General features: G+C 44.1%; 1 protein-coding gene across 1 annotated transcript in view; it reads right to left on the bottom strand.

The window, feature by feature from the left end:
• The window catches only part of NAA16 (N-alpha-acetyltransferase 16, NatA auxiliary subunit), an 84,217-nt gene that overhangs the window by 15,481 nt on the left and 53,481 nt on the right, over nt 1–15,255 (bottom strand). Inside the window, exon 13 of the mRNA XM_054973754.1 lies at nt 6,827–6,955. Coding sequence (XP_054829729.1) covers nt 6,827–6,955 — 129 coding nt within the window. The remainder of the gene's footprint in view (nt 1–6,826; nt 6,956–15,255) is intronic.

The raw sequence follows: 15,255 nt of genomic DNA on the forward strand, positions 1-15,255 counted from the left end.
ATCTTGCAGGTGTTTTGCTTTCACTTTCCTGGCCAGCTTGAGAACGTGGCCTTGGAGTGCCCGCGGGAGCCAGTCCTCCCTGAGAACTGTGATGAACTCATTCCTCCCTGTTCCCTTCTGTCCCAGGCATGGACCCTTCGCACCAAAACTCTAACGGTCTCCCTTTCCCAGGGGCGGGAACGTTCCCCTATAATTAACACTGCTCACCCACCTTGCATCACTTCTGCCAATGCTACTGTCTGAGCATCTTGATACTGATACATCTCTAATAAAGCAACTTTAACTCTTACATCTGAGTGTCTGCAGTGAAGTGCTTGGGGGATTTATCTGGCAAGACCTGACACCACCTCTGTTTGACTCAGTTCTTCAGCAGTGGAATTGGTTGCTTAGGGATGTGATGGGTTCCCCTTCATTGGCAGTCTTCAAGAGGCAGCTGGACAAATACTTGTCGAGGATGCTTTATGATGTCCCTGCATTAGGCAGGGGGCTGGACTAGATGGCCTGTAAGACCCCTTCCAACTCTTAAGATTCTATGATTCAGACTCTCTGAAAAAAATGGTTCTAGCACAGGGTGTTTGTTTCACAAGTTCTGCAATGAAGAGTGATACAAGAGAGTCTTTCTCTGCAATTCCCTCTTCTCCCTCAGTGGAGCATACCATTCTTTTGAATTGGTTAAGGAGGGTAGCTATATTTGTATTTTCGAATGTCTGTGCTCCTTGTTATTCTTATTTGAATAAGCCTTGTACTTTTTCAAAGTAGGCCTCCTTGCTTTTTATGGCTTGCTTTTCTTTGTCTTTCTGTTAGATCAAATGCTGTTATCATTTAAATGTTATCATACTTTGTAATTGGCTTGCTGATTGACTAAATGGTTCTGTGGTATTTGTGATCTTCCTGGAGTCCCAGTGAGAAATACAGACTACAAGTGAGAATAAATAAATAAAAATTACAACATCTTGGACTTTGCTTGTTCCTTCATTTCTTTCTGCATCCAAAGATCACTCTCTCAGCTCTGTTCAGGTGGGGGCTAGTACATTTCCAATACTGTTATCTCTTGGAACTGATATGGGGGGAGTTTATGCCTCTTAAATTTTCTAGTTAGGGGAATCATGTCCAGTTGGTTCCCCAGTATGTCCTTCCCTCACCTTTCTATAAAAGTTATTTCTAGGCATTACATCTCGTATACTGCCAAGTTTTGGAAATGCCCATTAAGGTCCTATGTTTTCAGTTAGCTTAGCACCAAGAACTGCAAAGCCCCCTTCTTGGCTCAGAAGCTTCTAACATTCACATATAAACAACTCTACTTTCATAGAATCATAGAGTTGGAAGGGGCCATACAGACCATCTAGTCCAACCCCCTGCCCAGTGCAGGATCAGCCTAAAGCATCTCTGACAAGAATTCATCCAGCCTCTTCTTGAAAACTGCCAGTGAGGGGGAGCTCACCACCTCCCTAGGCAGCTGATTCCACTTTTGAACTACTCTGACCGTGAAAAAGTTTTTCCTACTATCCAGCCGGTACCTTTGTGCATGTAGTTTTAGCCCATTGCTTCGGGTCCTACCCTCTGCTGCCAACTGGAACAGCTCTTTGCCCTCCTCCAAATGACAGCCTTTCAAATATTTAAAGAGAGCAATCATGTCCCCCCTCAACCTCCTCTTCTCCAAACTAAACATTCCCAAGGCCCTCAGCCTTTCCTCGTAGGGCTCAGTCTCCAGACCCCTGATCATTCTCGTCGCTCTCCTCTGCACTCTCTCGATTTTGTTCACATCCATTTTGAAGTGAGGCCTCCAGAACTGCACACAAGACCCCAGGTGTGGCCTGACCAAGGCAGTATAGAGAGGGGCTATGACCTCCTGCGATTTTGACGCTATGGCCCCTTTGATACAACCCAAGATTGAATTAGCCTTTTTTGCCACCACATCACACTGACTGCTCATATTTAGTTTACAGTCCACTCTTACCCCAAGATCCCTTTCACATATACTACTGCCCAGAAGTGTATCCCCCATCCAGTATTTGTGCTTCCCATTTTTGTGGCCCAGATGTAATACTGTGCGCTTGTCTTTGTTGAATTGCATCCTATTCACAGCTGCCCACTTCTCCAGAGTATTCAGGTCTTTCTTGTTGAATTTTAATTCTATCTTCTTGGGTGTTTGCTACCCCTCCCAATTTGGTATCATCAGCAAATTTAATGAGCAGCCCTTCCACTCCTTCATCCAGATCATTGATAAAAATATTGAAAAGTACCGGGCCCAAAACCGAGACCTGCGACACCCCACTGGACACCTCCCTCCCATCTGATGAGACGCCGCTGACCACCACTCTTTGAGTGCGGTCCTCCAACCAGTTCCATATCCACCGAACTGTCCTATAGTCCACTCCACAGTCTTCCAGTTTGCCCATCAGAATGTCCTGGGGGACCTTATCAAAAGCTTTACTGAAATCCAGATAAATCACGTCAACAGAGTTCCCCCGATCCAGTAAGCTGGTCACTCGATCAAAGAAGGAAACCAGGTTGGTCTGGCAAGATCTGTTAGGAACAAAACAGATCTTGCCTTTGTTTCTCTCGTCATACACTCTTGAGCTATGCGTATTTTCCCATATAATTTTTTGTCATCTTGAATGGATGCAATTTTCTGCCATAGTTCTACCCTGTTCCCTTCTAGATGACCTGACACATTTGTCCCATTGCCCCAGAACAGAATGCTGCCAGGTTCCTGTTAGCTTTTTCTAAAAGTTACTTTAAAAGTTGTTTTGCAACCAGTTTGATATTAACTACCAGCAGACTGGTTTCATTTCAGTTCAAGAGGAGATCATCTCTGTACTCAACTGTCAATTGACCTCAAAAGTTCCTCAGTGGCAAGGAGGCTCCTGACAGCTGACAGAGGGGAAAGGAGTCAGCAGAAAAACCACTGCAACCCTTTAGGGAAACCCACCAGTGGGACGGGAGCCTGTATTTGCAAGAGAGCCTAACGAATTAACTCAGGCTCTGGACAAGCTGAAGCTCACAGGCAGCCAGGAAATCACTTAGACCAAGGCTGGCAAGGGGTCTCAGGTGTGAGGGTGAGAAGAGAAGCCCTGCTCTCTGAGTCAGGTGAGGTTATCAAAGAAGAAGACTGTCTCTGTGGGGAGTGGGCAGGAGGAGGCAGCAAACAGAAGAGGCACACACAGTAAGGCAGAAGGCAGAATAGCTAGTAAGCCAAACTAGCTATTATGTTTTGGCAGAAGAGTCTGCCTGTAAACTGAGTTGGCCTGTGAATTCAACAGTGCTACAGCTACACCTAGTGGTCTCCACCTGGTTACTGCAGCGAGAAAAAGGTGAGCGTATGGACCCCCTCCCCTCCCCAATTGGACTATCTTCATCTTGGATCCCAGAGACACGTCTTTATCTTTAAGGAGCTTATCTAGCTCCCTCACAGCTGCTCTCAATCTTCTTCTGATTTCTTCATTGCAGTCTCCCTTTTGGTTGATGATAGAGCCAAGGAATAGAAAATCTTGAACAATTTCAGTCTCCTCACTGTCAACTTTAAAATTGTGTAATTCCTCAGTAGTCATTACTTTTTTCTTCTTGATGTTCAGCTGTAATTCATTTGAAATGTGGTGCTGGAGGAGAGTTTTGTGGATACCATGGACAGCCCAGAAGACAAATAAGTGGGTACTTGATCAAATCAAGCCTGAATTCTCCCTAGAAGCTAAAATGATAAGACTAAGGCTATCGTACTTTGATCACATCATGAGAAGACAAAATTCTCTGGAAAAGTCAGTAATGCTAGGAAAAGTGGAAGGCAGTAGGAAAAGAGGAAGTCCTAAAACGAGGTGGCCTGACTCAATAAAAGAAGCCACGTCCTCCAGTTTGCAGGATCTAAGCAAGTCTGTTAATGGTAGGATGTTTTGGAGGTCTCATACTACCAACCTTAAGCGCTTGCTCCAAAATCTAAACATGCGCCTTTCCATGCAATATTCCACAGATGGCCAAGAATTAAAGGATTGCTAAAGGAAGGTGGGAAGATGGCAGATAAGTTAAAGTAATTATTTGCATTTGTGTTCACTGTTGAAAGTGTGAGGCGTGTACCCACATCACAGCCACTATTTTCAGAAATGGAGTCTGAAGACCTGAGGTGATGAGAGATGAAATTCTAGACCTACTGGGGACATTAAAGACCAGTGACTCTTCAGGTCCTGACGGCATACACCGTCATAATACATCAAACTAATTAAATTACACCACTTTTTAAAAATGGGTCCAGAAGGGAACTAGGAAATTGCAGGCCAGTTAGCCTAATATCTGTCCCAGGCAATGTGGAATAGCGTGTGTAGTGCAGAAGAGGGCAAGCAAGATGATTAAGTAGTTGGACCCTATGATCCAGTTGCCTATGAGAAAAGGCTGAGATTTTTAGTCGAAAAAAGAGCTGACTAAGGGGGAATATGATAGCGGCTTATAAAATTATGCATAGGTTGGAGAGAACTTGTTCCTCCTTCTTCCAAAAGACTAGAACTTGAGGGCATCCACTGAAGTTGATCGCAGTAGATTCAGGATGGACAAAAGGAGATATTTATCCAATTCACAAGTGAATAAAATGTAGAATTTGTAGCCAGAGGATGTAGTGATGGCTACGGTCATAGCTGGTTTTAAAAGGCAGATTCCTGGAGGGCAGGTCTCTCACTGGCTACGAGCCGTGATGACTAAAGGGAACCCCCACATTCAGAGGCAGTCCACCTCTGAACACCAGAGCCAGGAGGCAACATGAAAGGAAGGTCTCGGCCCCCTCCCCCCAGGCCACTATGTGAGACAGGAGGCTGGATTAGGCGGACCAGCGGCCTGATCCAACAGGGCTCTTCTTATGTTCTGACCTTTTTTATACTGTAAATGCAAAGGCTGGGGGAAGGAAAATATCCTAAGCTAAAACAAACCCTATTTCTATATGTGTCAGTTGCGAGTGACCATTTGAGGCTTTTGGAAACAAGGCACATTCAACTAATTACAGGGCATCAACTTCATCTTGCTTCTAGATAAAAATAAACGTAACATGACAAGAGTTATATAAAGAAGTTAAATGGGGCAGGGGGGAGATTAGGTCCCCCACAGCCGCTAGCCGTGTTGACTACAGGGAGCCTCCACAATCAGAGGCAGAAAACTGAATACCAGTGCCGGGAGGCAACATCAGGGGAAGGTCTCAGGCTCTCCATCCTGTTGTTGGCAGTCCACAGCAAGTTGTTGGACACCAGGAGAGACAGGATGTTGGAATGGATGGACCACTTGTCTGATCCAGGAGGGCTCTTCTGATGTTCTTATTTGCCTTAATAATCCAGTGAGAAAACTGTGTTAATGATCAACAGGGGTGGATTTAGGGGCACACAGACTCTGCTTGGCATTATAGCCTCCCTTATTTTCAGCATTCCTATTATGATGGCTTTCCACCAGTTTGTGTGTTTATCTCTTTCTTCTCCTTTCTATAAAATCAAAACAATAACATTCAGGTTAAAAAAATTGCAAACCTCATTAATCTATCTCAGTATCATTTTAAAGCTAGCCCTTTTCAGTACGATTTACTTCATGGGTTTGCCACTGGAGGCCAATCCAAAGGCAAAAAGGATGTGTGGAGGGAATATTGCTGTAACAAAGGGACCTGCGGACAAACCACCTTATGGGGTGGGGGTCAACCTCTCTTACCACTCTCTGCTTTGGTCCTCAAAAGGGACCTCCTGGAAGACCAATTCCTAACTTGAGATTTAATGTTTTGTCGCCAATTTATTAATTTTGTTTATTTACATTATTTGTAGTCTGCCTTTCTCATTAAGACTCAAGGTGGATTACACATTGCAAGTCTATACACCCAATTCCAAAAACATTTCAATAAACAATTTGCAAAGACTTAAAACCAACAGAAATCCAATAGAGTTGAAGAAACGTTGACAGAGAATAAGCAATTCTAAGCCTGATATATTAAACAACATAGAACTACACAGTAGGATTATATTTACAGCAACAGACAATACATAGTAGTAAAGTCTATAAACCCTAACCGTTTAACTAAAGCATCTCTTTGAGAACACCTCGTTACAGTGTAGCTCTCCTTTCTGAGTAAAAAGCCCTCTTGAATAATTTTACATAGTTTGAAGAAAGCCAAGAGTATGAGACTTCCTTGACTGCTTCAGACAGGTCATGCCATAAAGTGGGGGCCACTACAGAGAATGCATGTGTATGAGCAGCTGTTGGTTTTGCCCATGTGCAAGGTGGTACCTACAGAAGGCCCTGCTCAGATGAGCGAAGCTGCCTTGGTGGAACACAGGGAGAGAAGCGGTCTTGTAGATATATCAGACCAAGGCCATGAAGAGTTTTGTCTATTATAGCCAATTCCTTTAACTGAGTCAGGTAACTGAAAATTAACCAGTGGACTGACTGCAGAATGGAAACAATATTTATGCTTCTCCTAGCTCCCGATAATAACTGAGCTGCAGTGCTCTGCACCAACTGGAGTCTCCAAGTTATCTTAGGGGGAGACCTATGCACAGTGCATTACAGTAATCAAGTCTTGATGTTATCACAGTATGGGTCCAAGTGGCCAGATCAGCCATATTGATGTAGGGGACCATCTTCCAGGCTAGAGACTGTAGGAAGCAATTTTGCAGCTGCCTTAACTTACTTTTCTAGCACGTGCCATGCACTAAGAATATGCTAGAATTTGGAATCATCATGAAAAACACAAATGCAACATGATAAAGATGAAAGGGCAAGGGCTGATTTGGGAATTATTGGTGCTTTTGGCTTGTTTAAAAAGGAAACAGAAAAGTTAATGAGGAAAAAGCAATCTGCTCAGCTGCTTACTTACCCTTTCTACTTCATGGCACTTTTTCAAGGCCTCTCCATATTTTCCCAATCTCTGAAAAGCTAAAGCACATTCAGTCTGGAACCACATACACTGCATTTCATTGAGATTCTCCATTGCAGATGTTCCTTCCTGAAATGAATGAAATATACTCTGTGTCAATGTAACAAATACTACAGGCTGGAATTTTTAAAAAAATTATAAACTGTAGGTTTGGTTTTTTAAATGAAAATGTGCTTTTGGGTTCTGAGCAAGCGGCGTGGAAGGGAACTTGACAAACTCACTCACTGATTGTGACATTGTGGTTGGGCCTAACAGAAGGCATTATGCTAATGTTGTTTTTGGATTCTTTTTCCTAACGGACTAAAACCTAAAGGATCTACAATCTTTGTCTGTTTTGGAAAACACTGCGTCCAAGGCAGGGATTCTGTAACAGTAGGAAATGACCTTTGAACCCAAGTGATCATCCTTTGCCAATTGGGATCGAAAATTAATCTCAAGAACTGCTAATATGAGGAATTTCTTTACCCCAACAGCCTTTCTGCAACTTGAAATGACTTATGATGATACCATCTGTCAGGTTTTGATTGTGTTTAAGCCAAAGAGACTCCATTTTAACTTTGTCAGTGTATCAAGTGTGCTTTTTGCAGGTGGGAAGACTGCTACTGGAAGCCTTGCAGAGGGAGAGGGATTGTTATAGTCTACATACCTCCGCCTTCCTGCCGCCCTTGAGAAACTTTCCTTTTCTCACCCTCGGGTCGTTTGTTTTGAGAACTGTGGGGGAGGATGGGGCCTGAGGGGAACTGCTTATTCTGTACCTAATCCTTTGCTTGGCATTCGTAACAATTTTACAGTTCAGCTAAGATCTATGTATCTTAGAATGTGTACTCTATTGGTTGACTATCTTCAGTAAAGCCTTTTGAAATCAATGGACTTTTGTCTTTTTGCAAGAGGTGGGCTGATTTGCAACTTTTCGCAAGCCACAGTCTGACACCACCTACTCTAATCATCAGTGCAATGCTGTGTGCAGAGTTAACTCCAGTCCAGTCCACAGTAGCCTCTGCACAGAATTGCAACATCTCTGCATTTCCAGGTCTCCATGTTGAGACTTCTAGAACTGTCAGATTTGAAGCATTTATTTACACCCCCACCCCAAAACACACTTTATTATGCTTATTTTTTGGAAATTTATATCCCACTTTTCTCCCTAATTGGGATGCAAACCTATCAAATAATTCCCCGCCCCGCCCCCCACGTTAGCTCCACAACGACTCTGTGATGCAGGACAGGCTGAGAGACTGGGAAGGGCCTAAGGCCACCTGGCAAGGTTTCATGGCTGAGTGAAGATTTGGACCCCGCTACCCCAGGTACTAGTCCCATACTTTAACCACTATGCCACACCAGCATCCTCTTTAAAGAGTTGCTCTATTTTTATTGATCATATGGCCTGACACAGAATTCTGAGGAGCCTGAAAACTTGCTCACTGTTTTGTGACATTCTGATCAGCCTCAATAAATAGTATGATATTGTTGCTGCTTTTGGGTTATCTTCTAATGGATCAACATAGCCACCTGCAATCTATAGAAAATAAGAAAACGCTGGAATTCCTTAGTGGGTTTTTAAAAATTAGATGTCCATTTCCTATCTCCCTTTTCAATTTTTTTTTGTTTAAGGAGTTATTTTTCTTTTTGGCAAAGAATATGGCTGTTAACAGGACAGCTTTCCACTGAGAGACAGAGAAAGGCCGAGAGGCATTCTGAGGTTACGAAGCAACTTTATCTCGTTTAGCAACATGCATCAAGCACAATTACTTTGTTAGTGACAACGAGTATTCAAAATCACAGGGAATTTCAGCAGGAAAATTTCTAGTAAGTGTAAAATAAATACACAGCATTAGCAAAAGTAAATATGTGGAATTCCTTCTCAACAACCAACATGGTAACTTTAGTGCTGATCTGCCTGCTTGATATTAAAAGGTTCCTCTGGCTGGGAAGATCAGATGGAAAACAAGAAAGCAAATGTCTAGGCTCTGTTCTCCTCACCCAATTTATCCAATTTCTGGCAGAGATTATCAATTTTTTTTTAAATTTTATTGTAACTGTATAACACACAAAACATTACAAAACACATAAAGTCAGAATTAGTAACAGATAACAATGAAGCAAACAACAGCTTATTAAAATATAAGAAATTATAACTAATTAATTATAGCTTATAAGGGGAGTATTCTTACAATATCTAACATAATGATAACTCACATATTTGCATACTTATGAAAGAGTTTTAGGCCAGGTAAAGAACCGTTACTTGCAAGATGTTCAAAGACTGGAAACCATTTCTCTATAAAATTTGTAGTTTTTGGAAGGTGTTCTACTTGATAATTGTTCATTCGTTGAACTGTCAGCTATTATATTTTCTAGTCCCTTTTCTAGTTCTTTAGAAGTGAACTGTGTGGTTAGTAAAATTGTTGGTAGACTCCACTGTTTCGGTTCTTGCTTTGCATTATCAAGACCCAAGCGTAACATTAATAGGTGCATGGTCTGAAATCGAAAGTGCTTCAATATCTGAATCAATAGCTTTTTCAACAAGTGAATCTGATATTAAAATAGAGTCTATTCTAATATAGACTTTAAAATGTGTCGAGAAATATGTATAAGGTTTTCTCACTGCGGTGTGAGTATCTGCATATGTCTACTAAGTGGTCGTTTTCAATAACAGAGATCTCACCAGTTAAAGCCATCCACATAACACTCACTTCCTAGCTGCTTCCCTGCTCTACTCCTGCACATCTACTTTGAGATTAATGGCCACGAAGATATTCAGGAGTAGCAACGGTCATACAGGAATTGTAGCAGCAGCAGAATTAAAACATGAATAAATATTATGAAACCTGCAAAAGCATATGAAAACTCTTGAAACTATAAAATAGAAGGAATAAAATTGCCTTAAAATACACATTAAATAAATAATTGGATTAAAAATGGCACTCAGTCTACACTTAATTCCCCCACTATTCGTATAAATGCACAACAAGTCCCACAGTGCAACTGGTGTATAGTTACTCCAGCCTCTGGCTTCACCATACTTAGACAGGAGGGAGTCTGCAAAGGATTTAATGTTAATCATCCACTCCTCACAAACCAAAGGAGGTGGGGTGGGGTGGGGGGGGGAGACCTTCATGCTCATTTCACTGAAGGGGCAACTGCAGACCACAGTGGGTGCTAGGGGAGAAGTCCAGCCCCTGGAAGTGGCTGATGGACTCTCACTCAGCCACCAAATGTTTATACTGCTAGCAAGTGGGACCTTCCCACCCTGGCTGATGTTCTTGCTAGCTGCTCCTCAACAGCAGCTATTCAGAGTGGTATGGGGGCCTGTTAAGCCTGCCTCGTCCCTCTCAGGTGACCCAGCAGAGGGGACTACCTCCTGTTCCGTCGGCCTCAAGGTGTCCATGCATCTTGTGTCTTGTCCTGTGGCTGATGTGAAGGGGCTGCTGGCCAAAAGGGGAATGGTTTGTGGTTGTCTCCCAAAAGTGCCAAATAGTTCCATTAGGATATCAGTGGAGCCACTGGAGGCGATTCCTACTGCATCTCCTAAGGCCCTCCTAAGGCCCCCATCTCTCTTCTGCACATTTCAAGAAGCCTCAGCCATTTGCTAGTGGGAACATCCCTGTTTCAATGCAAACTGGTTGTGCAAGCAGCTGCCTGTTTCGCAAAGCAATCTGCCAGCTTAGAAGAAAAAACCTAGCTCTCTTCCTGTCTGAGAAATGAGAAGAGGACAAGAGAGGATTCTGGTCTTTCTAGATTTGAAATCCTTCCGCTGCTGCAGGGTAGGTGGGGCCAGAACTGGTCATGGGCTCCTCCTTCCAGAAGGGCTGCCAAACCTGTGGCAATTGACATAGGCCTACCTATGAAGCAAGTGGGAGGGGTAACCCTCACCCAGGATACCCTTTTCCACTGATGGAGAACTTAATTTTTAAATATATTTATTCTTATGGATATGTACTCCTTTTTTTCTTTCCCACATACCCTCTTTTCCTTGTTATCAGTATAAAGAGGTTATTGTTAATATATTTTTTTAATTGGAAAAACTAGAATGGAAGATTTGTATTCACTTACCGTGAAGCTTCCTTTCTCAGTGGTCCAGGAGTGGGGCAGTCCTTACTTCTGGGATATAGCTCCTCCTCTCTGAAGGCAGGATCAGTCAGCTGATTTTGATCCTGGAGGAGAGGTGCTTGTCCCTGGAATCACCAGTCTGTTCCCAAGCTCTGACTCCCCATCACAATACCAAGAGGGAAAATAACTCCCCTCATTTTTTAAAAAAAAATAAATAGAAAGGTTCCTCCCTTGAATCCACTGGGAGGAAGACTATCATCCTAACTCTTCATCCAACCCTAGAAGCCACCCCACAAGAAACTCAGGTGGGCAGGACTGCCCCGCTCCTGGACCACTGAGAAAGGAAGCTTCCTGGTAAGTGAATACAAATCTTCCATTCTCTGGTGGTCCTAGGAGTGGGGGCAGTCCTTACTTTTGGGACATACAAGAGCAATGTGCTCCAGGGTGGGTAGTCCAGCTTCCAGGCCTAGAGGGTGTGTAGTAGTACCCTCCTGCTAAAGGTTGTCTCTGGGGAAGACCACTTATCTATCCTATATTTCGTGATGAAAGAATATACTGATTTCCATGTGACCGCTTATCGATCGTTTCTAATGACTAAAGGATTTATAGGCTGTCTGTGTCACTGTTTCCCCTAGTGAGTGTGCCCTGATGTCTATGGGCAGTCCCAAACCTCTGGCCTGACATGCCAGAATTATGTACCCTCTGCTTTACCTACTTAGCCAAGAAAAGGACACTCTGTATCCCAAGGAGGACTTCCTGCAAACATACAACTAGCATCCCAGACTTGTAAAAAACTGTTTAGTCCTGCCCAAGTGGAATCTCACATCTCTACGTATATCTAGGTAGTGAGGTTTTTTTTTCCTTTTCCAGTGCTTTGGATTAGGTTAGAAGGAGGGAAGTACTATCTCTCCTGTCCTATGAAAACATGGAGTTCACCTTTGGAAGGAAGTTGTTTTGTTCATAACTTGCTCTGCCATCTTGGAGGAAAGGGCATGCCTCTCTATCTAATCTACTGCTAGTGCCTGTCATTCCGACACTTGTCTAGCTGATTTTATTCTCATCTGAAAGACGGCTTTAGAGGTCAGTTCCTTTAGGGGACATGAGGTCATAGGCTCAAAGCATCTTTTGAATAATGCTTTCGATACCAGATTAAAATTTCATGTGGGAAAAAACCAACGAATCCTTGGAAGATTCGACAATGAGGTCCCCTCTTAGAGTCCATTGCCAAGAAGGTGATATATAAGGGAATGTCCCTTCCTAGAACCCCTAATTGTTGGGATGGTCACCACCTGTTGTCTAAGGGTGTTGGTATTAAGACTTTTCTTCAACCCTAACTCCCTAATTGGCCCCCAAAGGTTACATGACTCTATCCGTGCACTCTTCTGGGAACTTGGCAGGAATTTTTAAATATACTCTGTGGAACTCTTCCTGGAGGCTAGCATAGTACCAATCATGCTTTCTGTTTAGTCCAACCCTATTAGCTGTTTGTGTTCAACCTCCACACCGTGAGGCTTGTCAGAGCTGGTCAGGGGTGTCGTATTGATCCCTGCATCAATGGGCCCTCCTTCAGTGGAGGTGTCAGACATCCATGCTTGAAAGATTCTTCAGGTTTTGAGACCGTGTCTTTCTGGACCTGAAGGTTGCTATTAGCATCACTTCTGCACTTTACTGTGTGATCTTCTGAACAGCTCTGTGCAATAGCTGTACTGTGGAAGACATACAGGACGTGTGAAGGCAGCTTCCTGCTCACATCATCTATCCCTAGGGTTTGAGGGTTTCTTCTTCTTGCGCCTTGTTGAAAACTGTAGTAGACCAGTTGGGGAATCTCTCTGGATAGCATCCATTCTGCTTGGTTCATCACTCTCCGGCTTAGCCAGTTCGCCTCAGAGTTGTCCTCTGTATAAACATATAGTGACCTGTAGGAAGATTCTGAGATTCCACCATACCGTGTCTGATGGCTCTGAGTTCCAAAAGGTTTACCCTGTTGATCATTTGCCCTTCAGCCAGATGCTCTATGCCATTCTTCCTTGGGTGTGGGATCCCCATCCCCAAAGACGTGTCCATGGTCCTCACTGTCCTCTCTGGTTCCCTGAGTGGGACTGAATGAGGTACAGCCACTGGCTGTTTTCCTGTTTGAGGATCTCTGGCAATTCAACTATCTTGGACCTCTTGTGATCTAATGCCCCATGGTATCGCAACAGGCATCTCTGAAGTGCACCGGTCAAGATGTCGTTTGGATATGGGAAAGGAGCCACTCTCCGTGGCCTAGCCATGCTATCAGTGCCACTAGGATTCTGATGAACACAATAGGTGGCGTTTTCAGCTCAAAGGAAAGGGCCCAATGTTGGAAGTGTCTATGAGAGATCGATGGAAGCCAGACAATCTCCCTTCTGAATGGCAGTCATGACAAATTTTAGCCTTTCCATTCCGACCTTCTTGTTCCTAGGCGTCTATTTTATTTGACCAAATTCCTTCGGATCTAGAGGAAAAGGGGCCAGGTGGCACAGAATTGAATTCCACTGATCACAGTATCCAACACCCGCCTGTTTCTTATTATTGGCTGCCAAGGGTTTGCCAAGCATTGTAAGCATCCCCCAAACACCATCGCACCTGCTGCCTTGGTGCAGACACAATGAGTTCCCTTCTTAGGCCCTTTTGTATTCTGACCAGATTTGCTGAGGGAGAAGGTACTACCCTCCTCTCGATGTTTGGTCTGCTTTCCTTTATTTAGAGTTTCTCCAGAGAGGTTGATATCTTTGAAAGGAACTGCGGTCACTTTGGCTTTGGGGCAAATGGTCCACGTTCCAATTCCTAAGCTACGTGTTGTGCCTGCTTGCCTGAAAATCACAGTTCTTGTTGACCACAGCATAGCATATTGCCGGGGCTATTTTCTTAGTTTTGCCCCTTGGCTCTTTAAAGGAGTTTGATGCTCACTGCAGCCATGTCTGAGACCCAAGAGAAAATGACTCTATGAAGGAGTGGAGCTGTTGCCAATGCTCTGAAGGATGGTTGTTGTGGGTTTTCCAGGCTGTATTGCCGTGGTCTTGGCATTGTAGTTCCTGACGTTTCGCCAGCAGCTGTGGCTGGTATCTTCAGAGGTGTAGCACCAAAAGACAGAGATCTCTCAGTGTCACAGTGTGGAAAAGATGTTGGCAGGTCATTTGTATCTACTCAGGAGGGGTGGGGTTGAGCTGAGTCATCCTGTAAGAGTTTCCCAGGGCCGTGAAAGCCTTCGACAATGCTCTGAAGGATGTAGTGGAAAACTTCCAATTTTCTGCCCATAGCCAGTTCAAACCTCTTGATGCTGGAATCCTAGGTGGTCCATCCTTGTCAATGGGCAGCACAGGATTAGACTGCAGGCTGGTTACCAGATCATCCACCACTGGCAGCTTGATCCTCTTAATAGCCCCTAGAACTAATGTATAAGACTGGAGCAGGGGGGGAGAGTAAGAGTAGTCAGTTTTGCCAGTTTCCCTCTTAGATTTTTACAAGTATGAGAGACTACTGGAAGGGAATCCCTGACGGGGTTATTCCTGATTCTAGGGAGGATTCTCTCCAACCCCTTAGTCCTTAAGGGAGAAGACTCCAGGATCCTCAATCACCTTAGGGAGCTTTCTAGGATACGGCTCGTGAGGAAGACCTGCTAGGGAATTTTCCCTTAACAGCTCCCCTTTCTTCTTGGCTGAGGGAGAAAACTGATCGCTCAGGGTCCTCAGGTTGAAGGCTTAACCAAGATATGTGCTCTTAATGGCCCTTGCCTCCTCTTTAATCGGGGGGGGGGGCACCCCTTTACCTATCTGGAGTCAGACCCCCACACTGGAATGCCTCTCTTGTCCATCTGAGAGTCTAGCCACTTATTGGTGCGCCTTCAGGACCTCTTTGCATTCCTTATTTCCATCCTGGGCCATGCCAGTTTGTTTGTTAGATGGTAACGACGGCTGCGACTATGTAAATAGGGGGCATGTAATTTCTTTCCCCTCAGTGGTGGAAAATGTCATCCAGTCATAGTTGCCTCTGCAACACTGGTCTTTTTTGGAGGTCTCCCATCCAATTGCTAACCAAGACCAACCCTGCTGAGGTACTGAGATCAGATGAGACCTGGCATGCCTGGACTAAGTCAGGGGCTGTGATAAGGTCAGAATTATCATTATTCCCCCAGAATCGCTAGGCAATTGAGACTGGTTTACCCAAGGTCAGCCACCGAGTTCAAGCAATTAAGGGACTCGAACCAGCAGGGTAATGATTCATGTCCCAGCACTTCACCACAACATCACAGCAACTCACTTCAGGCTTCCTTGCCCGGTGGATGCAAATCCCAG

The sequence above is a fragment of the Eublepharis macularius genome, chromosome 3 (assembly GCF_028583425.1).
Source record: "Eublepharis macularius isolate TG4126 chromosome 3, MPM_Emac_v1.0, whole genome shotgun sequence".
In the NCBI taxonomy this organism is placed as follows: Eukaryota; Metazoa; Chordata; class Lepidosauria; order Squamata; family Eublepharidae; genus Eublepharis; species Eublepharis macularius.